This window comes from Anomaloglossus baeobatrachus, chromosome 5, assembly GCF_048569485.1.
Source record: "Anomaloglossus baeobatrachus isolate aAnoBae1 chromosome 5, aAnoBae1.hap1, whole genome shotgun sequence".
NCBI lineage: Eukaryota > Metazoa > Chordata > Amphibia > Anura > Aromobatidae > Anomaloglossus > Anomaloglossus baeobatrachus.
Window position 1 is genome coordinate 514,538,934 of NC_134357.1, and position 25,934 is coordinate 514,564,867.

The 25,934-nt window shown below is 44.4% G+C and overlaps 1 protein-coding gene across 1 annotated transcript; it reads right to left on the reverse strand.

Annotated features, from left to right (window-relative positions):
• Positions 1-62: 62 nt before the first annotated feature.
• LOC142312018 (uncharacterized) lies at positions 63-21,647 on the reverse strand. Its single transcript, XM_075350892.1, has 6 exons — positions 21,563-21,647; positions 21,382-21,479; positions 20,426-20,502; positions 1,822-2,061; positions 774-1,500; positions 63-692 (listed from the first exon to the last, which is right to left on the reverse strand). The coding sequence occupies exons 1-6, from the start codon at positions 21,645-21,647 to the stop codon at positions 63-65; spliced, it is 1,857 nt and encodes a 618-aa protein (XP_075207007.1).
• Between the last annotated feature and the right edge of the window lie 4,287 nt (positions 21,648-25,934).

Genomic DNA, 25,934 nt, shown 5'->3' on the forward strand with positions numbered 1-25,934 from the left:
CAATATTGATAACAAAGACATTTGATCAGACACTGACGTTATAGCTTTTTCCTTTGAACATCTCATACATTTTCCCCTTTGTGAATTCTCTGATGTCTTACAAGATGTGATTTCTGGATAAAACATTTCCCACATTCAGAACATGAATATGGCTTGTCCCCTGTATGAATTCTATTGTGTAATACAAGACTTTTTTGATGCTTAAAACATTTCCCACAATCGGAACATGAATATGGCGTTTCACCTGTATGAATTCTTTGATGTATAACAAGACTTATTTTCTGCTTAAAACATTTCCCACAATCGGAACATGAATATGGCTTTTCCCTTGTGTGAATTATCTGGTGTCTAGCAAGATTTGATTTTTGTTTAAAACATTTCCCACAATCTGAACATGAAAATGGCTTCTCCCCTGTGTGAATTTTCTGATGTTTTACAAGATTGGATTTTTGATTAAAACATTTCCCACATTCAGAACATGAATATGGCTTGTCGCCTGTATGAATTCTCTGGTGTATCGCAAGCTTTGTTTTGTGGCTAAAACATTTCCCACAATCAGAACACGTATATGGCTTCTCCCCTGTGTGAATTCTCTGGTGTCCAACAAGACTTTTTTTCAGGTTAAAACTTTTCTCACAATCGGAACATGAATATGGCTTGTCCCCTGTATGAATTGTCTGGTGTATAACAAGTTTTTTCCATTTAAAAAATTTCCCACAATTGGAACAGGAATATCGCGTGTTCCGTTTATGTATTCTCTTGTGTATATCAAGATGGGATTTTTGGATAAAACATTTTCCACACTGATAACATGAATATGGCTTGTCCCCTGTATGAATTCTATTGTGTAATACAAGACTTGTTTTCTGGTTAAAACATTTCCCACAATAGGAACATGAATATGGCTTCTCCCCTGTATGAATTCTCTGGTGTATAACAAGATGTGATTTCTGGATAAAACATTTCCCACACTGAGAACATGAATATGGCTTGTCCCCTGTATGAATTCTATTGTGTAATACAAGACTTGTTTGATGCTTAAAACATTTCCCACAATCGGAACATGAATATGGTTTGTCCCCTGTATGAGTTCTCTGGTGTACAACAAAATTTGATTCATGGCTAAAACATTTCCCGCAAACGGAACATGAATATGGCGTTTCACCTGTATGAATTCTTTGATGTACAACAAGACTTATTTTCTGATTAAAACATTTCCCACAATCGGAACATGAATATGGCTTTTCCCTTGTGTGAATTATCTGGTGTCTAGCAAGATTTGATTTTTGTTTAAAACATTTCCCACAATCTGAACATGAAAATGGCTTCTCCCCTGTGTGAATTTTCTGATGTTTTACAAGATTGGATTTTTGATTAAAACATTTCCCACATTCAGAACATGAATATGGCTTGTCCCCTGTATGAATTCTCTGGTGTATAACAAGCTTTGTTTTGTGGTTAAAATATTTCCCGCAATCGGAGCACGAATATGGTTTCCCCCTTGTGTGAATTATCTGGTGTCTAGCAAGATTTGTTTTCCGTTTAAAACCTTTCCCACAATCTGAACATGAATATGGCTTCTCCTCTGTGTGAATTTTCTGTTGTGTAACAGGATTTAATTGATTGGCATAAGTTTTCTCACATTCTGGACATGAAGTAGGATTTGCCAGTGTGTGTTTTGGTTTTCTCTTCCGTTTAACAAGATTTGTTTTGTTATAATATTTTCCACATTTTGAACAAGAAAATGTTTTCTCCGCTGTAGGATTTTTTTGAGACTCTATGAGGGAAAAGCTGTTTCCATATTCTGTACCTGAAAATGGCTTCTTTTTGGTAAGAGCTCTTTTCTTCTTATTTTTTCTAATAGTCTGCGATGAATCAGAAGATTGGACTTGTGTAAAAAGACCAGATGATTGATCTTCAGTGGGAAAGGAAGAAATATCTGGAAAAACAGCTCTTACTTCAATTTTTTCTTGTGTGCTATTAAAGTCATCAGATGTAAAAAATGAAGAGGTCTGTTGTCCCTCTGATCTCCTGGTACAGTCATCTGCCAAGAATGAAACCAAATTATTCTTTAATGTATAAATTTTAAAACTATGTACATAAAATGTTGATAGAACTGTCAATTCAGTAAGACAAAAAACACTTCATAATGTAACAGTAGACCTTAAACCATGAGCCAGTAAATCATGAGGTCATGCTTTTTGTGTAAATTTTACCTCCCAAAAATTGGAATAAAAAAGCCATAAAAATTATGTAGCCCAAAAATGTACCATTTACAACTTCCACTCATCCAGCAAAAGTCAAGCTCCTCATTAGGGAAAACAGGTTTACAATTAGTGGAAGCTTAATATCTCTTAAAAAGCCAAATGGCTTTCTTAAATTAATACAACAATCTCCCTTCTTAGCTTTGTAGTGTGCCCAACCTACAGTTAGCCACATGGTTAGCATTGCTGTAGTGGGAAGAACCCTCTTAATTTCCGATGTGCTTGTCTCCAGAAGCTTAAGCTGGACATTACATATTAGGAATTGAATTGGCATGTATGCAATTTTCCCTCTGCAACATCCAATATGTGAAAATTTTCAAAACGTGCCTATGGAGTCTTCTACTGTTCTAGTTTTTTGCCATTATATTAGGTTAGGGGGTCTGCAGATTATTCAGCGCATCTGTATTACAATAGTCGAATAGCCATTCTTTCTGAGCCCTGCCATGTGCCCAAATATTAGTGTACAACCAGAGTTAGGGTATTGTTAGATTCGGGAGACGTTCCCCAATAACGTGGAGTTTATTTATTCATTTTTACAGTTTTTTAAATAAGATAACTAAATCAACATTTTAGTGGAAAAAAAAACATGGATTGTTTTATTTTCGCATTCCACTTGGTATTATCCTGTGAATCATCTACAGGGTTTATAAATTCCTCAGTGTGATTTTGGATAAGAAGAGAGCAGTTTTATAAAATACAGTCCCTTCAAAGTCACTTGTAAAGTGATCTCCCCAACCCCCTCCCCCCAAAAATATCCTAAATAAATAAAAAATATATAGGTTTAGTAAATCTCCTTGAACATATGAAACACTGCTGCTAAACAATTTAATCCTTGTAACTTCCTAAAAAAGATGAAAAGGACACGTAAAAACAGATCCTGACAAAGAAGAAGTAGGAGAAATATTTAGTACAGTGAAGAAAATAATTATTTGATCCCTTGCTGATTTTGTAAGTTTTCCCACTGATAGACATGAACAGTCTATAATTTTGAGGGTAGGTTAATTTTAACAGTGAGAGATAGAATATCAGAAATAAAAACCAGAAAATCACATTGTTAAAATTATGTAAAAAAAATTTACATTTTGCGGAGAGAAGTACTTTATCCCCTACCAACCATTAAGAGTTCTGGCTCCTACAGACCACTTGGACGCTCCTAATCAAATCATTACCTGCATTAAAGACAGCTGTCTTAAATTGTCACCTGTATAAAAGACTCCTGTCCACAGACTCAATGAGTCAGACTCTAACCTTTACAACATGGGCAAGACCAAAGAGATTTCGAATGATGTCAGGGACAAGATCATAGATTTGCACAAGGCTGAAATGGGCCACAAAACCATAAGTAAGACGCTGGGTGAGAAAGACAACTCTTGGTGCAATAGTAAGAAAATAGAAGACATACAAAATGACTGTCAATCAACATCGACCAGGTGCACCATGCAAAATCTCACCTGGTGGGGTATCCAGGATCATGTGGAAGGTGAGAGATCAGCCTAAAACTACACAAGGGGAACTTGTTAATGATCTCAAGGCAGCTGGGACCAGTATCACCAAGAAAACCATTGGTAAAACATTACGACGTAATGTCTGAAAATCCTGCAGTGCCAGCAAAGTCCCAATGCTCAAGAAGACACATGTGCAGGCCCATCTGAAGTTTGCCAATGAACACCTGGATGATTCTGAGAGGGATTGGGAGAAGGTGTTTTGGTCAGATGAGACAAAGCTTGAGCTCTTTGACCTTAACTCAACTCGCCATTTGGAGGAAAAGAAATGCTGCCTGTGGAGACATGGGGGTCAGTGGGTGCTCTCGTCCACTAGCCCAGCCACCTTTAGAAAGACAGCATGGCCCAGGGCTCATCCCAACTGAACGCCTGACCTCCTTATCGGAACACTACTCAGACAACACAGGGTGAGGGAATCACAATATTAAGACTTTATTGGATCCCCAAACAATTAACAGCACATAACACATAACCAGCAAAACACACAAATGTAACAGGCAACAGAGTCTCACCCTTCTCCTGGCTCACCAGGGATTTAAAAAGGTCCATGCCTCAGAGCTTCCAGGGCTATTTACTCCAATCCAGCAGCATCTCGCTTTCGGCAGGCACCCACCAAGAATAGAATAACGCCAGATTTAGGAAGCTGGCTGGGGTCCGCAAAGTCTGTAGTCATATGACTGGATTGTCCCAAGCTGGATTCCTTCCTTACGTAGTCCTTGGTATCAAAAGCCGAATCCTTGCATTCGATGCTGAAGTCCATATAGTATTATAATCCAGGTTTGGTTATGGTTTACCAATCGGATCCGCAGGTCCCAGATTGGTAGCATGTAGCAAGAGTCTCTCTGGGCAATGGACAGTCCTCCTTCTTATACCCCTGAGCTCTCCATTCAGACCATTGGGGTCTTCATGACTGGTGGATAAGGCTGGGTTCTTATTGGCTAGATTTCAAGCAGTGTACAGAATATCCCAGTAATAATGGTCAATGGCAGAGACGAGGAAGAGACAGCTAAGTTAAATCGCATCCAAACACATCACAATACAATGGGTGTCTGGCCTTCTGTGGCCAAAACAATTACTTGAGTCAACAAAAACTTCAATACTAAACTCCCAAGAGTCTTAAGGCCCCGTCACACTAAGCAACATCGCTAGCAACATCGCTGCTAACGAACAACGTTTGTGACGTTGCTAGCGATGTTGCTGTGTGTGACATCCAGCAACAACCTGGCCCCTGCTGTGAGGTCGTTGGTTGTTGCTGAATGTCCTGGGCCATTTTTTAGTTGTTGCTGTCCTGCTGTGAAGCACAGATCGCTGTGTGTGACAGCGAGACAGCAACAACTAAATCTGCAGGCAGCAGGAGCCGGCTTCTGCAGAGGCTGGTAACCACAGTAAACATCGGGTAACCAAGAAGCCCTGTCCTTGGTTACCCGATATTTACCTTCGATACCAGCCTCCGCCGCTCTCACTGCCTGTGCTGCAGGCTCCTGCTCTGTGCACATGTAGCTGCAGGACACATGGGGTTAATTAACCTGATGTGTGCTGTAAGTAGGAGAGCAGGGAGCCAGTGCTAAGCATTGTGCGCTGCTCCCTGCTCTGTGCACATTTAGCTGCAGGACACATCAGGTAATTAACCCCATGTGTGCTGTAAGTAGGAGAGCAGGGAGCCAGCGCTCAGTGTGCGCTGCTCCCTGCTCTGTGCACATTTAGCTGCAGCACACATCGGGTAATTAACCCGATGTGTGCTGTAACTAGGAGAGCAAGGAGCCAGCGCTCAGTGTGCGCTGCTCCCTGCACGTGTAGCTCCGTGCGGTGGTAACCAAGGTAAATATCGGGTTGGTTACCGATATTTACCTTAGTTACCAAGCGCAGCATCTTCCACGCGGCGCTGGGGGCTGGTCACTGGTTGCTGGTGAGCTCACCAGCAACTCGTGTAGCCACGCTCCAGCGATCCCTGCCAGGTCAGGTTGCTGGTGGGATCGCTGGAGCGTCGCAGTGTGACAGCTCACCAGCAACCTCCTAGCAACTTACCAGCGATCCCTATCGTTGTTGGGATCGCTGGTAAGTTGCTTAGTGTGACGGTACCTTTATAGAACAATGAGGGATTATCCCCCATCTATAAATAAACTGTCTGCATGTCTGGCTGAATTTTAAGAAATTAAACCCCTGCTAGGCACTGACAGAGTACATGTGATCACACTGCCTATGACCCAAAGAACACAGTCCCCACTATCAAGCATGGAGGTGGAAACATTATGTTTTGGGGGGGGGGGTGTCTTTGCTAAGCGCACAGAACTACTTCACTGCATCAATGGGACAATGGAGGAGCTATGTACCGTTAAATCCTGAGTGACAACCTCTTTCCCTCGGCCAGGACATTAAAAGTGGGTGTTAGCTGGGTCTTCCAGCATGACAATGACCCAAAACATACAGCCAAAGCAACAAAAGAGAGGCACATTAAAGTCATGGAGTGGCCTAGCCAGTCTCCAGACCTTAATCTTGTAGAATACTTATGGAGGGGCTGAAGCTCTGAGTTCCAAGCGACAGCCTCAATATCTTAATGATTTTGAGATGATCTGCAAAGAAAAGTGGAGCAAAATTCTTCCTAATGTGCACAAATCTCATTAAGAACTACAAATAACGTCTGACTTCTGTGCTTGCCAACAAGGATTTGGCCACCAAGTATTGTTTTCTTTGCCAGAGGGATCAAATACTTCCTTCTCTCTGCAAAATACAAATAAATGTATATAAAATGTATACAATGTGATTTTCTGGATAGTCTCTCACTATTAAAATTAACCTACCCTTAAAAAATATACTGCTCATGTCTGTCAGTCGGCAAACTTACAAAAACCAGCAAAGGATCAAATAATTATTTCTTTTACTATAACTATTTGCTATTAGATCTGTGTTAAGGTCCTACATAGAGAGTGTGACAAAAATTTAGAAAAATTAGTAATTGTCAAAGTTTAGATATTTTAATATCCAAGCGCAAAACAATCAACCAATAAAAGTACAAATGTGTTACAGAAAGAAATAAGCTTAGAATCACTGGGATTCAAAGAAATATTTCAAAGTTATTCCAACGTAAATGGACATGTCCGATTTTCAAAATGGTGCCTGGTTAGGACCACCAAAACTGGCTTCCAGACGTGATTAATACCTTTTCTTGGCTACAAAAGTTTGCACCCAGGATATCATAACTATAGACAACATACACTACTCTTAAAAAGTTAGTGATGTTTGGCTTTCAGGTGAAATTTCAGCAGAATCCTAAGATGCACTCTGACCTTCTCAACTTTTGAATGCACATGTCCAAAATGCTCAATATTTCAGTCTTTTCTGTATAACTTGCTGTTCTTTAACAAGGAGCTTAATGTGAGGTTTTCAGACTATTTGCCTTGTTTTCTGTCATTTTGCTTTAATCTGTTTTTTTTTTCCGTTGGCCATCTTGTTTCCTGTTCTGCTGACCTCAGTCAATATGGATTCCTCAGATTCTATGTTCCTGCCCTGTTCCCTGCCAATTACCTGCTTAAGCCACCTCAGCTGATGGACCAGCGCTTCTGAATCCTGTTTGCAGCCTGCCTGTAACCTGGTCTCCTGAAGTCTTTGGAGGAACTACTAGGGATGAGCGAATGTATTCGCCACTATTCGGTATCCGACGGATAAAGGGGTATTCGAGGTATTCGCTATCCAACGGCTAATATGGTATTCGCTTTGATACTTCCATTTCTGACTTCCTAGCACTTTTTTCCAGCCAATGAACACATCTGACGTAGCTTGCCCTCACAGAAACGCCGCAGCCATCTTTGTTGTGGTGTTGCGGTGATTGGCTTGGCCGCAAAGCGCTATAAGGGCTATATAAGCCTGCAAGCATTTTGTGAACACGCAGCCATAGGGAGCTGGTCGTGTAGATAGACTGTATTGTGTGCGGGAGAGCATTCTTAGATCAACTAATAAATAGTCCTTGTAAGGGCTGAACACTGTCACACAGCTCCATAAATTGCTTTTTTAACTAACAGAACGCAGGTCTTTCGGTCTCTCTCTGTCGGTCTATCCCATTCCCCCCTCTCATACTCACCGATCACTGACCAATCCATGGCGCGGCCCTGCATGGATGTCCCACTGCTCCGGCGGCTTCTCCAGCTTTTGAAAATGCCGGCTGCTCAATATTCCATCTCGTATTCCCTGCTTCCCCCACCCATCGGCGCCTATGATTGGTTGCATTCAGACGCACCCCCACGCTGAGTGACAGCTGTGTGACTGCAACCAATCACAACCTTGGTGGGCAGGTCTATGTAGTGCAGTAAATTAAAAAAAATAAAAAAAAAAAAAAAAACTGCGTGCGATCCCCCAAATTTTGATACCAGCCAAGATAAACCAACACGGCTGAAGGCTGGTAATCTCTGGATGGGGAGCCCCACGTTATGGGGAGCCCCTCAGCCTAAAAATATATCAGCCAGCAGCCGCCCAGACTTGCCGCATCCAGTAGACGCGACAGTTCCGGGACTCTACCCGGCTCATCCCGAATTGCCCTGGTGCGGTGGCAATCAGGGTAATAAGGAGCTAATTGCATCCCATAGCTGCAACTAAGTCCTAGGTTAATCATGGCAGTCGTCTATGAGACACCACCAATGATTAACCTGTAAGTGAAAAGTAAATAAACACATATTCCAAATAAAAGGATTATTTTCGGGTGTAAGAGGAAAAAAAAAAAAAAAAAAAAAAAAAAAAAAAAAAAAAAAAAAAAAAAAAAAAAAAGGGCCCTTTCACCACTTTATTAAAATCCCCAAATACCCCTCCAGGTCCGGCGTAAACCACACGAGGTCCCGGGACGCATCCAGCACTGCTACACGAAGCTGACAGCAGCGGCCGTGGAGCACCGCCACTCTGTCAGCTCCATGGAGCAAATGAAGTGAGCAGCGCAATCAGCGGTGACGTAACTCAGGTGACCCGCAGCCACCGCTCTCAGGCGGAGGACTGCAGCTGGCCGCTGGTCACCCGAGTTATGGCATTGCTGATCGTGCGGCTCACGTCAGTCACTCAGGGGATTTACAGTCACCAGTGAGTCCTTCACCTGTGATCGCAAAATCAGGCCGTGGAGTACAGACAGAGCCGCGCGATTACAATGAAGTCAGGTGCAAAAGTGACACCATTCTAAAAACTGCACCCCTCAAACTGCTCAAAGCCATATCCAAGAAGTTTATTAAATAAGGATAATCGAATACCCCATTATTCGATTCGACGAATATCCAGCAAATACCTCGCCGCTATTTCGAGTATTCGCGAATATTCGACCCCCAATGTAACTATGAGAAACCAGAATAATTTTACGTCGGACCTAACGGTGACCTGTGGTGACTGAGGAAAAAGGCTGAAATGGATGGGAAAAAGTTGAAACAGAATGGGCACAGCCTGTAGAAGGTGCCTGACTGCATTTCTGGTATCTTTGGAAAACTTACTCCGAGCAGCACGCAGCATTTACATAGTCGCCAGAGCAACTCTCAAACCAAAAGTAAAAGAGGGGAAATTGAAAAGAAACTGTTTATAGCACCCAATCAATGTAATAAAGCATCAAATCAAGCCCCGACCTTTCAAAAAACAAAAACACACACTTTGGCATATGATCACACATTTTGTTTTTTTACATTTTTCCTTCTTTTTCGATTAGAAAGTGCTGTAATTTATACATTATATTGGTGTGTCTCACACCTTTTTTGGGACAAATTTGACAGCACTTTAAAGGTCAGCTGCAATTTGCCCGTTGGGATGTTGACCTTGCCCTCCTCCTCCACCAGCACCATTGGCTCCAGTGGCCCTCTAAGGGCCACTGGCTGTCCTCAAGTCTCAGACTCTCAAGGCTCTCAGGTGGGCCCTGTAACATACATTGGGGAGGTATGGCAGTCATTTGTAGTTTTCTGCGTCCCCTATATCATTAGTGTGAAAGCTGGAATACGTACTCCATAACACTTTACAGTGCTATTGCCAATGTAGCCATTTGGGTTTTGGCCTTGCCCTCCTCCACCACCACCACCGGCTAAAGTGGCCCTCTATTCAAAGTCTATTCAAAAGATTCAGCAATGTATGTTTTATGGACAAATGAACGCCACGCTGGGACATCGAAGCTGATGTCGTTGATTATTGCATCTGACCAAAAGTAGGTTGGGAGCAGAAGGCATCGCCTGCTTCCTAGACCGCAGTTTGTGAACCATGCAGCACGTGGAAGAGATAGTTGTTTCACTCTGGAACTCAGGCTTTATTCCACTAGCTAACACCGAGGATTTCAAAAATTTCCGTTTCCCCAGGGGTGAATGGTTCAAACACCATGTAGCACAGCATCAGAAGGTACTCCCAACAGTTTTTGTTTTTTTTTTAAAAAAAATAATTGGTAGGATAAGAAAAAAAGGGTATAACATGCCAAGGAGTTTAATAAATTCAGTTTTCCCAGGGAATAATGGTTCAGACACCATGGAGCACAGCATCAGAAGGTACTCCCAATAACCCTCAACAGCTTTTTTTTTTTTTAGAATTGGTAGGATTTGCAACAGAGCATAACATGCCAAGGAGCTAAAAACATTCCGATTCCGCAGGGGGCCATGTATAAAACACACCATGAAGCACAGCATCAATAAAGAACACAAATAGAGATTGCCTGACCAATTGTTCTAGACAGTGTAGCCTCGACAGTGGTTGTGCCAGAGCATAATGTACAAAGGCTTGAAATATATTGCCCTGGGTGATTGAGCCAAAAACAATTACATGGCAGCAGCATAACAAGTTACATTAGTCATGCGGTGTAATTAGATGATAGAAGACAAAATAGTCTTGAATGAGAAACAATGGAACTTATTTGAACTTAAATACAAATTTTGAGGCTACATTTATTATTGGGTCTTGTTAAAAAGGCGCCTGAGATACTCTGGGGCAATCCATCTATGGTTCATTTTGATAATCGTCAAAAGGTCTGCACTTTCCGTGGATAGTCATGTGCGAGTATCTGTTATTATTGACCCCGCTGAGCTGAAAACATGTTCAGACAACGCACTCACAGCAGGGCAAGCTAGCTCTTCCAAAGCATATAAGGAGAGTCTGGCCAACTGTTGAGCTTGGAAACCCAGTAGTTAAAGGGAACTGTAGACTCTGAAAGCACACTGATACGGTCAACTACATCGTCCCTCACCATCTTACTTAACTGTTCCCTCCTAGTCATCGCTCCCCCAACTGGTATCTGATTCGCAGTTGACGGTTTGTGGAAAATGGACCAGTTTTTGCACATTAGTTCCCCACCTGTGTGGCTCCTACTATGCGTAGCCCTATCTTGTAATCCTGTTGCGCGAGATGACACGCTACCTCTGATGCCAGCACGATTTGAGGGTAATCGTTTCATCAACTGCTCCACCACAGTACCCTTGAATGTTTCCATAGTACAATCTTTATTTGCCTCGATAAGTAGCGAAGCAAATTTGTCTTTGTAGCGTGGGTCAAGGAAAGTACATAACCAGTATTTGTTGTCTGTCAAAATGTGGACTAGCCGACAGTCATGAGAAAGGCAGTGTGACATGAACTATGCCATGTGTCCCAGACTCCGAACTGGAAACCTTTGTGTGTCAATGCTAAGAATACATTCTGTCTCCCTAAACCTCCTCTCCTCCTCAGTCTCTCTCTCCTCCTCCTCCTCAGGCCATCCATGCTGGACAGCCCTGAAGCTTGGGTTGTCAATCCCTTGGTTACCAACTTCAAAGCATTCCTGTTAATCATCCTCCTCATCCTCATGATGCTGACCAAAGGTGGCCTGAGCCTGTTGGCTGAGGTTGTGCAGATTACTAGCAACCATTGTGAAGTCTGGATCCACAGACACCTGTGGTGCATTAACACTTCGATCAGTCAGACCATCCAGAGAGCATTTCAATAAACAAATCAGTGGAATGGTAATGCTGATAAGAGCATCATCACTGCTCGCAATGTTGGTACAGTAATCAAAATTCTCCAAGACTTGACAAATTTCTGCAATCCACACCCTCTCGGCAGTACTTATGTCTGGCAGCTGCGTCTGACGGGCATGTTCCAGGTGGAATTGGTATACTGCCCTCTGCTGCTCATGGATCCTGGCCAATATATGATAGGTTGAATTCCATCTCGTAGGGAGGTCACATATTAGTCTGTGACGAGGCAAATGTAAGCGCTGCTACAGCACTGCCAGGCCAGCAAAAGAGGGAGATGACTTGCGGAAATGGGCGCTAATACATCGTACCTTGGTAAGTAGGTCTGGTATCCCAGGATATTTCTTCAAAAAGTGCTGAAATATTAAAATTTACAACATGGGTCATACAAGGAACGTGTACAAGCTTTCCAAGCTTTAAAGCCGCCACCAGATTACGACTTATCGCACACTACCATCCCTGGACGGAGATCCAACGGCGCAAGCCACTCATCTGTCAGCTCAGTTATTGCTTTCAAAAGCTCAGCTGCCGTGTGAGATTTGTCACCGATACAGATGAGCTTCAGTAGAGCGTGTTGCCGCTTAGCCGAGGCAGTGCTGCAAAGATCCCAGCTGGGGAATGATGTCGACGGTTAGACACCAGCGGATGTTGAGGATGCACAGGTGCCAGATGAAGAGTAGGAGTATGTGAGAGTTGTTGCTGTGTAGGAGGCTACTGAAACTGTGATTCAAGTGGGCCCCGCTATTCTGGGTGTGGGAATTATATGGGATGTTGCCAGCTCACACTCTGTACCAGCCGCCCCCAGGTTCACCCAGTGTGCCGTCAGTGAGATGTAGCGTCCCTGTCCACTTCCGCTTGTCCACGTGTCTGTGATTAAGTGGACCTTCCCTGTTATGGCGTTGGCGAGATCCTGTTTGATGTTTACAGACACGTGATTGTGGAGTGCGGGGACAGCACAACAAGAAAAATAGTGGCGGCTAGGCACAGAGTACCGATGTTCTAACACCGCCAAAAGGTCGCAGAAAGCCTCTGTTCCTACAAGCCAATATGGCAACATCTCAAAGGCTATCAATCGTGCAGTGTGTGCAGTTATGGTTTCTGCCCTTTTGTGGGTAACGGGGTATTTTCGCTTCTTTTTGAAGGTCTGTGGTATGGACAAGTGAACAGAACGCAGGGACACCGAAGCTGATGTCGTTGATAATTGAGTTTGGCCAACATCAGGTTGGGAGTAAAAGGTATCAGCGCCACCTTCTTGCACACCAGTTTGGGAAGCAGGCAGTCCAGGGGAAGTGGCAGAGTTTTGAGTCTGGAAATCGTTTTTTTCACCTAGACCTGTTAACCACCTAGTGGTATGCTTGGCTAACATATGGTTTCTCATGCTGGAAGTATTTCTGCCTCTGCTAAGCTTGGTCTCACAGATTTGACAAATGGCAACCGTTTGATCCGAAAGGACTCTTGGGAAAAAAAACTCCCACAAAAATCGCACCAGGGACCCTTGGACTCTGAGATGGCACAGGTGGTGGTGTCATGTGCACAGTTTATTGACCTCTGGCAGTGGTCGAAACCCTATCTCTTACAGCCTTTTTGCAGACTATGGCCACATGCTCCTCTGCACTGCTGCTCTTGCAATCCATGCCACCTGTCCATGTTGGATCAGTCGCCTAATCATCGACCAGGTCGTCTTCAAATTCCTGAAGCTCAACATCTTCAGTAATGGAGGTTTTAGGTTGACCTGAGGGCAACTGTGTCTCATCATCCTCCAACACTTCCACCTGATTGGCCAGCATGTCACGGCCAACAACATGGCTTTCTTCTGGCCTTGGGTGCTCAATGATCTGTGCATCATTGCACACCATGGCCTCATGGCCTTGGTGGTGTTGCGCTGTGAGAGGAAAGAACGGTCAAAGGGTCCCATAAACAGTTCCTCATAGTAATCTGCTTTGGGGTCCTCTGTTTCCTTAGAATACTGATGTTGTGAGGAAGAAGGACCAGGCTGAGCATTTGATGGGCCAGCCTCTGAGCTACTCAAATCGGTCCGTGTGGACACTTGGGATTTGCTACTTGATAAGTAACTGGAGGTATTTTCTGCTAGACAACTTGTTACCTGTTCGCACTGTTCAGGGCGCAAGAGTGCTTTCCCACGTGGACAAGAAAATTGGGATAGGAAGGCAGAGGTAGATGAAGCATTAACCTTTTTCTTTGGCTCGATCACACTGCTTGGGCGACCACAACTGTCACTACCACCTCGTTCACAGCCCTTACCCCCCTCTTTTTTTATTTCATTATTTGAAGGTGAATACTGTAACGTGACCTTTTGTACAGGCAGTGAAACAACACTGATGCTGGGTTGTTAAACTTGTGTTAATAGTTTCCCACGATAGCTGTTTCTGTAAGTCTAAAAACAGCAAGGTACCTTTATTATTAGACAAAGTAACACTTGGAGGAGTCAACAAAGATGTTGTGAATGTCTTTCAGGCCCAAAAGAAAACTGGGTTTGACAACACTTTTCTTTTAGTATTGGTTTTTGGCACTCAGACTGTGTTTTAGTAGGAGCAGGACACTATGAACGTTCAGTAAGATATGAAGCCCCCAAAAATATGCTAGGTTGCTGAGAGAAAGGTACTGGCCTTAGGGTATGTGCGCACGTTGCTTTTTACCTGCTTTTTATCTGCTTTTTTGCTGCTTTTTCTTCTGCGCTGTTTAATGCCAAAATGGATGTGTTCTTCTATTCAAGCAAAGTCTATGGGAATTTGGGTTTCTTGTTCACACTATGTTGTTCAAAATGCTGCCTTTTTGTGGCAGAACTTTGGTCAAAAACTCAGCTTTTCAAAGAAGCAACATGTCAATTGTTTTTGCCATTTGGATTTTGCACTGCAAAGCTGAGTTTTTGACCAAAGTTCTGCCACAAAAAGGCAGCATTTTGAACAACATAGTGTGAACAAGAAACCCAAATTCCCATAGACTTTGCTTGAATAGAAGAACACATCCATTTTGGCATTAAACAGCGCAGAAGAAAAAGCAGCAAAAAAGCAGGTAAAAAGCAGGTAAAAAGCAACGTGCGCACATACCCTTAAGGCAGAAGTTGTGCCACTGACAGAGTATTAATAAAAACTTGGTAACACTGAGACTGTGTGTTAGGCCTCTGCCACACTCACGTGAATTTCACGCACGTGCCGAGAGACACGTATTTCCCCTGCGTGTTGCGTGCAGGTAAGTACGTGTCTCTGGTACGTGCGTGACACGTGTGTTCTACGTGTGCTATCCGCGATAGCACACGTAGAACTGGTAATTATTATACTCACCTGGTCCTTCCTGATGTCCGCGCTGCTGTCCGTGGTGCTGATCCTCGGTCTCCAGCCCTCCTGTCTCCCCGCTGCTGCTGCTGCCAGGCAGTGAAGTGAATATTCAATGAGAATAATGAGCGGCGGTCGGCAGCAAGAGGCAGCAGCGGCAGAGACAGGAGGGCTGGAGAAGGTGAGTTAATGTTTTTTATTTTTTTCCCTGACATGTGTGTTTACTCCGGCGCGTGTCACACGGGACCGCATCCACACTACACCCGTGTGGTACGGGTGCGGGCCGTGTAACACCCGTGCTGCCGGAGAAAACACTGACATGTCAGCGCTTTGAAAATCGCACACACGTACAAACGCACACGGACACACGTTCCGTGTGGTTTTACGTGTGTGTGCCTGCTACCATAGGGTAGCATTGCTGTACATGTCTCCGTGCCGCCGGTACGTGTAAAAAATGACAAACACGTGCCGGAGGCACGGATGTGTGGCGCAGGTCTTAGTTGCAGCAGGCCACTATCCAAGTTCTGTAAGATATGAAGTTACCACCAGGATTCTATATATTATGGTATTTGACTTCAGGCAGAGCTACAGGCTGTGACAGCAAATTTTTTTAATTTTACACTTTTTTGTAGCAGTAGGTTACTATGGAGTTTATGTACGCTATGAAGCAAACACAAGGACGCAACTGAGCTGGTATGAATTGAGATGGTGGCTGACAGGCACTACATTACACCTGAACCCGTTGTTTTGACAATTTTGGGACTTTTTTTGCAAGTTGTAATGCCTATTCCTAGTAGAACAGACAAGGGATATAGCAGTGCTGGGAATGTTGATTATTAGTAGCAGGGGTTAGGCTGTGTGTGCACTAAAAAGTGCATTTTTCTTAAGGAAAATTCGGACCCTCTTAAAGAATCCTGCACCCGCGGTAAAATACCGCACCATAACAGCACTGAAATCCACATGCGGTATTACCACAGGTTGGTCCCTGCGGATTTTTACCATTATCTATGGGAAAAACATCAGGTACTTGCGGAAAAGATGTGACATGCTCATTAATTCCGCAGCGGAAAATCCGCGGTTATTTAAAAAAAAAAAAAAAAAAAAACGCAGTGTGCGTACAGCATATTTTTTTTTTTTTTTTTTAAAACCCCATAGAATTTTCTAAGGAATAACTGCAGCAACGTTAGACACATTTTCTGCAACAAATCCGCGGTAAATCCGCAGCGTGCGCACAGGGCCTAAAACAGGAACAGCTCTCACCTAACTAAGCAATGCACTGCCACTGACCCTATAGCTATTTCCACGATTTACTCAGCTGCGAGAACCTAATGCACACTATCTTCAGCCCCTTATAAGCTCTATTTTGGATTTTGCAACAGGAACGCTATATCAAACAAATCACTGCACTGTCTCTATACCTGGTTCTACGATTTACACAGCCGCTAGCAGCTAATGCTAAATATCTTCAGCCCTCAGAAGGACTAGTATTAGTTGGCTGGTAAAATGCTCTCCCGCACACAGTACAGTGTATCTACACCGCCAGCTCAGAAATGAATGCGTGCACAAAATGGCGGCAGCCTTATGTAGCCCCTATGACGCTCTGCGGCCAAGCCAATCACAGTAACACCACAACAAAGATGGCTGCGGCGTTACTGTGAGGGCAAGCAACGTCAGATGTGTTCATTGGCTGGTAAAGGCACCAGGAAGGCAGAAATCAAAATATTGGAGCGAATACCAAATTAGCCGCCGAATAGCGAATACTTCGAATACCCCATTATCAGTCAGATACCGAATAGTGGCAAATACATTCGCTCATCCCTATTTATTAACCCTTCAGGTGCTTCACAGGAACTAAAGCAATGTGGAAGTAAAATTTTCATTTTTTTTCTTTTGCCACAAAAATGTTGTTATTTTAGCCCCAAATTGGGCCCTTTCACAAGAGTAACTAGAGAGCATGCACATTACAATTTGTTGTGCAATTCCTTCAGAGTATGCCAATACCCCACAAGTTGTGAAAATCTACTGTTTGGACGCATGGTAGGGCTCGAAAGTAAAGGAGCGCCATTTGACCTTTTGAATGCAACATTATCTGGAAACATTAGCAAACGCCATGTCGCGTTTCGTGAGCCCCTGATATGCCTAAACCGTGAAGTTCCCCCACAAGTGACCCTATTTTGGAAACTAAGCCCCTCAAGGAATTTATCTAGATGTTTAATGAGCACCTTGAACCCCCAGATGCTTCACAAAATTTTATAACATTGAGTCATGGAAAAAAAAAAAAAATACAATTTTAACCATGAAAATATTGCTTTAAACCCAAGTTTTTCATTTTCACAAGGTAACAAGAGAAAATGTACTATACAATGTTATGCAATTTCTCCTGAGTGTGACAATACTCCATATGTGGTCCAAAACTACTTTTGAGGCACAGTACAAGGTGAAAAAGGGAACAAGCCCCATAACTGATTTTAGATTTTGATGGAATGGTTTGCGGTGCCAGAACACCAGACATCTCCCACCAAGTGATCCCATTTTAAAAACTGCACCTCTCAATGAATTCACCTAGGGGTGCAGTGAGCATATTGTGATCGCTATGGATGTACCCACAGAATAAAAACTTGTTGATTGAAAGGCTGCAGCTTTTCAACAAGCTTTATTCAGCTGCTGAATGCGAACAAGAGTCAGAGACCAAGACACCCGATGTTCGATACAAAATCTGAACTTTATAGTACGAGTTCGCTCATCTGTAGTAGTGATGTAGGAGGAGGTTGATTCACTCTCCCTCCAATTATACAGTGTTGTGCTGCAAATGTGCTTTATGCTGAATGTATATAACGTGTATCATGTTTTATGTTGGTTTTTTATTACAGGAAAAATGGTATTAATTATGTGTTAAGTAGGATAATATGGAATAAACTATAGTAAGTAATAGTCATAGGAATATTAAGATAGGATGCTTATTGTAGACATATAGGGAAACAAGCGTGCTGGAGTGGATGATAGCAGTTGTTTTCACCTGTACCACACTAATCTAAGAAAGTTGCAGACAGTTCAATGATAGCTAGGGACCAGGGAGACGGAGCACAGTGGGTGCAGTAAAGGTTGTAATTGCAGCCAGAGCAAGGAAAGCAGTTTAGGTCAGTTTAGTGAAGATGGAGTAGTGAGCTCACAGGAGGTCCTGGGACCATGAGCTCTGTCCCAGAGTTTGCCCAGGCTTTCAGGAAGAACCCTCCATTGTGTCCTACAGGCACAATTGCGAGAGATGGGGACCATAGAAGTCAGCCTCAGCTGCTGGAGGAATTGTGTCCAGAGCGAGGGTTGTACAGAAGGTTAGTCCGTTGAGCAGTGGCAGCAGAACTTTAACACAGGAGAAAGTGGCATGTCCGTCCTTGGAAGGTTGTTATGAAGATTGAAATGTGTATTCTCCCAGAATGCTTGTATGCTGAACAAATAAGTTAAAGTTTGAGTTCAAGGAAAACTGTTTCTGTAGTGTGTTGCCCACGTACGATGCCTATGGCAGTGACCAGTGGTGGGCTGGCGGACGCGTCATCGAAGGCGCAAGTAAGTGTCACACCCCCCAACTGGGGCAGAACACATGCACAATACTGGAGTGATAATAGGGAGTGGAGCATTGCCGGCCATCACCTGGCTCCTCCTTCAGTGACCTTGTGAGCAAATTTAGACAAAGCATAGAAGGAGCACACCACAAAATCACAATTAATTTTACTGATACAAAACACACGAGTTAAAAAACACAAAATCACTAAATGCCAAAACTGTTAAACATGCGCCAACAGCAGATAACAAATAACCCCCATCAGTAGTGCAATGCTATAAGGGATACCATATTTCCTAATAGCATTGCACTACTGATTGAGTTACTTGTTATCTGCTATTGGCTCATGTTTAACATCTTTGACATTTAGTGATTTTGTGTGTTTTTAACTCGTGTTTGTATCAGTAAAATTTAATAATTAATTGTGATTGTTGGTGGTGTGCTCCTTCTATGCTGTGTCTTTTCTCTTTCTAAATGGTTATTTTACAAGCATAGAACACCCCTGTTACTGTAGTATATGACATAAGTGGTAAACCTCATTTAATTCAATACTTAGCAGATTCAGCAGCACAGAAGGGAGAGAAGGTAGATTCCTTCAGTAAGATACCAGAATTCTAGGAAGGTAACAGCCTCATTATCCTCCGCTTTCTCTTACGGGTCCATCATTGGGAATATATTTTTCTCCACAAGATATTTTAACTTCTCAGCACATTCTACATTTGCGGTTATTTGGCTTTACAGTTTAGAGATGTGGGTCAACATCTTCTAGTTTTAGAGGTTCAGGTGGACTCTCTGGCCTTTAAACTGTTGCTGAAACGGATCTCACTACAGAAAAAAAAGGCCATCAATTCCCACACTAATGGGGGCAATTTTGGATCGAGCAGCGTGTAGTGATTATTGGCATTATGGTGGCTAGTTGGTTGTGATATGGTCAAACTACACTGCTGGTAATGTAGCCACAGCTGGTGACGAAGAAGAATCTGTGACTTCTTTAAATTTAGTGGTCACTACTCATGTGACGCCCTGGCAAAACCAGGGTGTCACAGAGCCTGCAGAAATCCAGCAAACTGCAGGCCATTCTCCTCCTTGGTAACCTGATCCCACACCAGTGTAGCAGGACAGACACCCCCACTTCCCCAGTGTAAGAGCTAAACTGAGCAGCCGGGGAGGGGCTGGTGCAGAGTGAGTGAGGAGAGTGAAGAGAGCAGACCAGGGGAGGATAGCTCCTGGCTGCTGTAAGGAAGGGAAGTGTGAGGAAGGGGCCCGAGGTGACCAGTACCTAGGGAAGACCCAGATCACTGCAGAGGAGTGGGCTCCCGGTTCCCGACTGAGGAAGGAGAAAGAAGAGTCTGGCTGCAAAACAAGAAAAGGATCCTGCTGTACTGTGTGTGGGACCCAAACACCCTCCGCACCGAAGGCTGCGGACTCTGGCAGTTTCTAGTTTACCAGTGACTGTGTGGTTTAATAGTGAGTACACCAGTACCCCCAGGCACAGTGCCACACTACACCGCCCTGCCCTGGACCCCTCCAGCAGTTCCATCGTCATCACCTTAGCGGGCCCCGGGACTCTCACCCCCTACCCACGGAGGGGTCTACACCTAGCTGCGCCACAAGACCGCCACTGCCCCCACCATCAGCAGCAGCGGTGGTGCCAACAATCACCACGACCCGTGGGTGGCGTCACGAACAATCTCGATAGCGGCCCTGGCCGCGCACCCACCCGATCACCAACCCAATCCCCATTTTCACTCGTGGGCGAGGAGCGCTGCTCGAGCCCCGGGTCTGGACCACTCAAGCCACCGAGGAGAAGGCACCGGATCCGAGCGCGATCTCCCCAAGCAGACCCCGCCCCCGACACTCACCTGTGCGGTTATCTGTAGGAATCTCCTCTTTACTCCGCTCATCACCCCTCACATATGTCTCTGTAGTATTAATATGGGTCAGATCTTCACCCTGAAACAAATATTGTATAAGTCGCAGACAGATGATGAAATCACATCTATAATGAGCTCTAATCCTGCCATCTCATGCATTCTCATTACACAAGTATAAAACATAATATTTGTGGATAAAACAAGACTGAACACAAGACCTTCATAGTCATTATCGTCATGGCCATTTTTCTGTTACTAGAGAGTAGTTACAGGATCTGGGCCAGAGTCTCTCTTTGCTATCTGAGACTTCTCACATTACAGGTATTTCCTTTCCTTTGCTGCTGGAAGGGTAAATGTCAGTTTTGCTTTCCAGCAGCTTCCGATTCCTGGCCTCAGATGTTTCTGATTGGTCACCACGCCCTTCCCCTATACATGGTCACATCTCCCAGTAGAAGGCATTGGTTATTTTGAATCCATTCTGTAGCTAGGCTTTGAGGTGGAAGGAGCTGCTGGAGCCCTGGTTGCTATGAAGCAATGTAGGCTGCAGTCCTGGTGTCTGACTGCAGCCGTGAAGCTGGACTTTATCCCTTTTGTTGTTTCCCCTGTCTGTTGTACTTTCCATTCATGTTGTATTAGTGCAGCGGTGGGACTAGTGATTCTTACCTGCCAACTCACTAGCCAGGGCTATTACAGGGTCTCTCAGGTACCCTGCTTGGTGACTGGTGCAGAACTTGTATAGGGACTGACTAGTCATGCAGGGTGCAGATGCAGAGTGCAGGTGGTGTCCCATCATCCCCTTCCCTAGTACCAGGGCCCATCAAGTGTCCCCAGTGTACCCCTTGCTTGTTGTGGGGAACCACATTTGTTGTGTGTCTTGCCATGCGCCGGACCTTTCCAAGTCCATGTCTGGCATCTACACATCATAGGATAGATTTGCTGCCACCTTCTCTCCATTTACCTGATGATCCTCAGGAACATTGGGATTGCCTTCTGAACAATCCTGTGGAAGAAGAGGACTGGGACATCTCTCTGGTGTTGTTCTCTCATTGGATAGAACTGGAGGAAACACATACAGGGACTAAATTCATTATTTATATACACAAAGTTATAGGCCATTTGTATTTAGTCCTGTCTATTACCTGGTGATGTGAGCGGCTGGGGAACCTCCATATTGACGTCCTTGTTCAAATCTTTTTGTCCTTCTAAATATTCCGATGCCTCCATGGAGAACTAGATGGTGACGTCTTGACACCCTATAGGAACCTGACACATACAATGATACCATCATAACCCAGATCCCTTCATAGGGCCACTGATTAGTAATAGGGATTATGTTTGTCTGGACGCACCAGAAAAAAACCCCCAAACAGACTGGTAGGGGACATAAGCAAATAAAGTAATTATATATAATATAAATATATATATATATATATATATATATATATATATATATATATATATATATATATATATATATATATATATATATATATCTCAATGCGTGTGTGTATATATATGCGTATATTATATTATATATATATATATATATATATATATATATATATATATATATATATATATATATAATATAATATACGCATATATATACACACACGCATTGAGATATATATATATATATATATATATATATATATATATATATATATATATATATATATATATATATATATATATATATATATATATATATATATATATATATATATATATATATATATATATCTCAATGCGTGTGTGTATATATATGCGTATATTATATTATATATATATATATATATATATATATATATATATATATATATATATATATATATATATATATATATATATATATATTACACATACACACACACATACACACACATATATATGCACATGCACACGAACACACACACACATACATATACATGCACATACACATATATATATATACACACACACACACACACACACATACATACACACGCACATACACATATACACGTATATATATATATACACACACGCATTGAGATATATAAAATACATATACATATACACATACACACCTTATTCTGTCTGTCTGGCTCCAAAATTCTGTCCTTACCGCGACAAGCGTCTCATTGCCCGCTCGCCTCGGCTCCGCCCCCACACGGATTGGCCTCTCGCCCCGTCCCCCGCACGCACTGGCAACTCTGCCACGCCCCACCCCCCTCACGCATTGCACGCTCGCTCTGGCCCCGCCCCCCGAATGCATTCCCCGAACCGACACGGAGCCCCGACTCCCAGGTGAGTGCTGTACCCCCGGAAGCCCACATCAGCGTACGCCGCCAACCCAGCCGACACATACCCTCGCATTGCTGGGGTTGCCGGCATACGCTGGTGTGGGCTCCCGTGCGAGCGGGGGGCGGGGTATGCTGGTAACCATGGTACACATCGAGTAATATTGTGTAGCATGGTTACCAGCGTACACCGGCTCCCAGGTGAGCGCATCAAGGTCCTGCAGCGGCGGAACACACACACGCGCACATACACACACATATATGAGAACAGAGACACACACATCAGATCGCATCCACACACTCACAACATCCCGTGATATCGCTTGCTTCTCGGCGGCGATACTGTGCGTGCAGTGACCTTCCAGGACCTGCCGGAGGATCACATGGCCAGAAGCATGTGGTATCTCCGGATGTTGTGAGTGTGAGCGCGTATGTGCAATATCGTCAATGTGTGTGCGCGTGTATGCAATCGGGTGTGCGCGTGTATGCAATCGGGTGTGCGCGTGTATGCAATCGGGTGTGCGCGTGTATGCAATCGGGTGTGCGCGTGTATGCAATCGGGTGTGCGCGCGTCGGCAGAAGGCAGAGGAGCACTGCGTGCGGCACAGCTGCTGGGACCGCCCACCGGAGGGCACAGGCAGAAGTGGGGTGTGAGTGTATGCGATCAGATGTGTGCGTGTATACTGTCTGATGTGTGACTGTGGAGCACGATGGGGAGTGCGCAGCATGGGGGATGGAGCACGATGGGGGGTGCGCAGCATGGGGGATGGAGCACAATGGGCGGTGCACACCTCCCCCCAAAACACACACACACACTGGGAACCACAAACACCGCCCTACACAGACACACACACCCCGCGGAACACACAAATATACGCACAACACACACCTCCCCCCAAAACACACACACCCCACACAATGCTACAGACACACAGCGCTCCAAACAACGCAACACACACAACCGCTCTCACCCCCCGCCACACCCAGAACATGTACAGCGCCCTACACAAACACTTGGTAACTACACACAACAATAATATATATATATATATATATATATATATATATATATAACCAAACTGCATGGATGGGGAAAAAAGTATGTAGAATTTTACCAGGCACACTGTTGTATGTATATGTCGCGGGCAGAGAGGGGTTTTTGGGGAACACCACTCGCCTGGGGGGGGCGTTCGCTGGCGCTCGGGTTCGGTGCTTCTGTTCCTCGGTGGCTCGAGCACGAGGCCGGCCCCTGGGGCTCGAGCAGCGCCTCCTTGCTCACGAGTGAAAAGGGGAGGTTTGGTGGTGGGATGTCGGTTGTGACGCCACCCACAGGGTTGTGGTGATGGTAGGCACCACTGCTGCTAGTGACAGGGGTTCACGGGAGCGATGGCAGGGAGCAGCTGAGGTGTTGGCCCCTCCGTGGGTAGGGGCTGTTGTCCCGAGGCCCCGGTTGGTAGAGTGGATGTTGGTGGCTAGGGTGCAGGTGCCGACGCGGGGAGGTAGCGCGGATGCGGGTTCAGCGTTACGGTGCAGCGCTGTGCCGGATGGCACTGGTGTACTCACTCAGGTAGTCAATAACAGAGTCTCTGGTAAACCAAACTGCTGGATGGACGGGGCCCGCAGGTGGCTGCAGTTTATTCACTCTCCCCGGACGGGTTGGTGGTGGCGGTCTTTCCCTGCACCTGTATGTAAAAGTGTTTGACCCCTATGGATTCCCACGGGTGGTCCGCTCTCCGGCTTGTACGCGTCGGGAGAGCTAATTTTGCCCGCAGGTGCTGGCCCTTGGATCTCTGGCCGTTGGCGGTGGCTCTTATCCGGACGGGTTGGGCTGTTGCCTTCTGACGGGACTTGGGTGAGAATGAACCCCTGAGGTCCAGACCGCAATCAGAGAATTTGACTGTTACGGCGGCTTCTGAGCCTAGTTGGGGTCTGAGTACCCTGCCTTGGTGCTGAGCTTCACTCCGCTCCCCGGTTCGGTACCGGCGGGCCACCGCCCGACCCCGGTCCTACGGTTCCGCAGACGTCCACCAACTCATGCAGACGGCCACCACAGTCTGCCGACCTTGCTGATTTTGCCTGGGCTCCGACCCAGACACACACAGACTTTTCTCCTCTCACTTCCACACTCTACCACTCTACCACAATCTACTCCGATCTGCCTGTCTTTTCCCGCCTCCAGGCCTGTGAACTCCTCGGTGGGCGGGGCCAATCGCCTGGCTCCGCCCCACCTGGTGTGGACATCAGACACTGGAGGAGGCAACAAGGGTTTTTGTTTGACGGGTGTTCCTGACCAGGGGAGGGGGGGGTGTGTGTGTGTATGTGGTGTTATTCTGTGACCCCTGGGGTCGAGGGCGTCACATATAGACTACACTTCTATGTTTGTCATCAACATAATTGTAAAGACCTGGCTATCTTTAGCAGATTTTGTAATAACTAAAACAATGTGTTGGAATTTCTTCCTTTTCATAATTTCTCTCCTCTTGGTTTTTCCCTTTTTTTTTTTTACATTAGATGGTAGAATGAACGGTGTCATTCTGAACTACAGATCTCAGAATATCATATACTGGATCTACTAGGACATTATAAACTATGTAAGAATTAGCAATGTCACCATATTGAGAGGCTGGAAGAGGCTTATTCATGGAACTACATTCAGAACTACTACAAATATGGTCCTTAAAAACACAATACTTCACACGACTTTGTAGATTATATCAATAAAGTTACCGTTCTTAGGCCTAAAACAAAGCATGAAAATCAGAGCAAGTGGGATGCAATAAAACATCACATTCCACTCGGACCAATTATTAGCCTATTAACCCCCATGGGTATGTCTTTTTAACTGATTGGGTTTTCCTGCCTTAAATAGTGTCCCTAACAACTATTGTCTTTCATTGGCATTTGTGAGCACAACCTTGTGGTTAATCTCTGTATTTCAACACAGACATGGTTTTGAATTTATAGTGTCATTTTGTCACTTTAGAGTCTCTATATTTCTTTTTACCAGCATCTTTGTGAATTGCATAACTGTGATACTTTTGATATTATTACGTATTTATATATGCAGCATTTCTCTGTTACTCAGAGTGTACAAATTTATTACTGCAATCTACTCAGTGTTGGTCTATACGACTCTGTGTACACTAACTTACTTGTTAAGGCCCCGTCACACTAAGCAACATCGCTAGCAACATCGCTGGTAACGAACAACTTTTGTGACGTTGCTAGC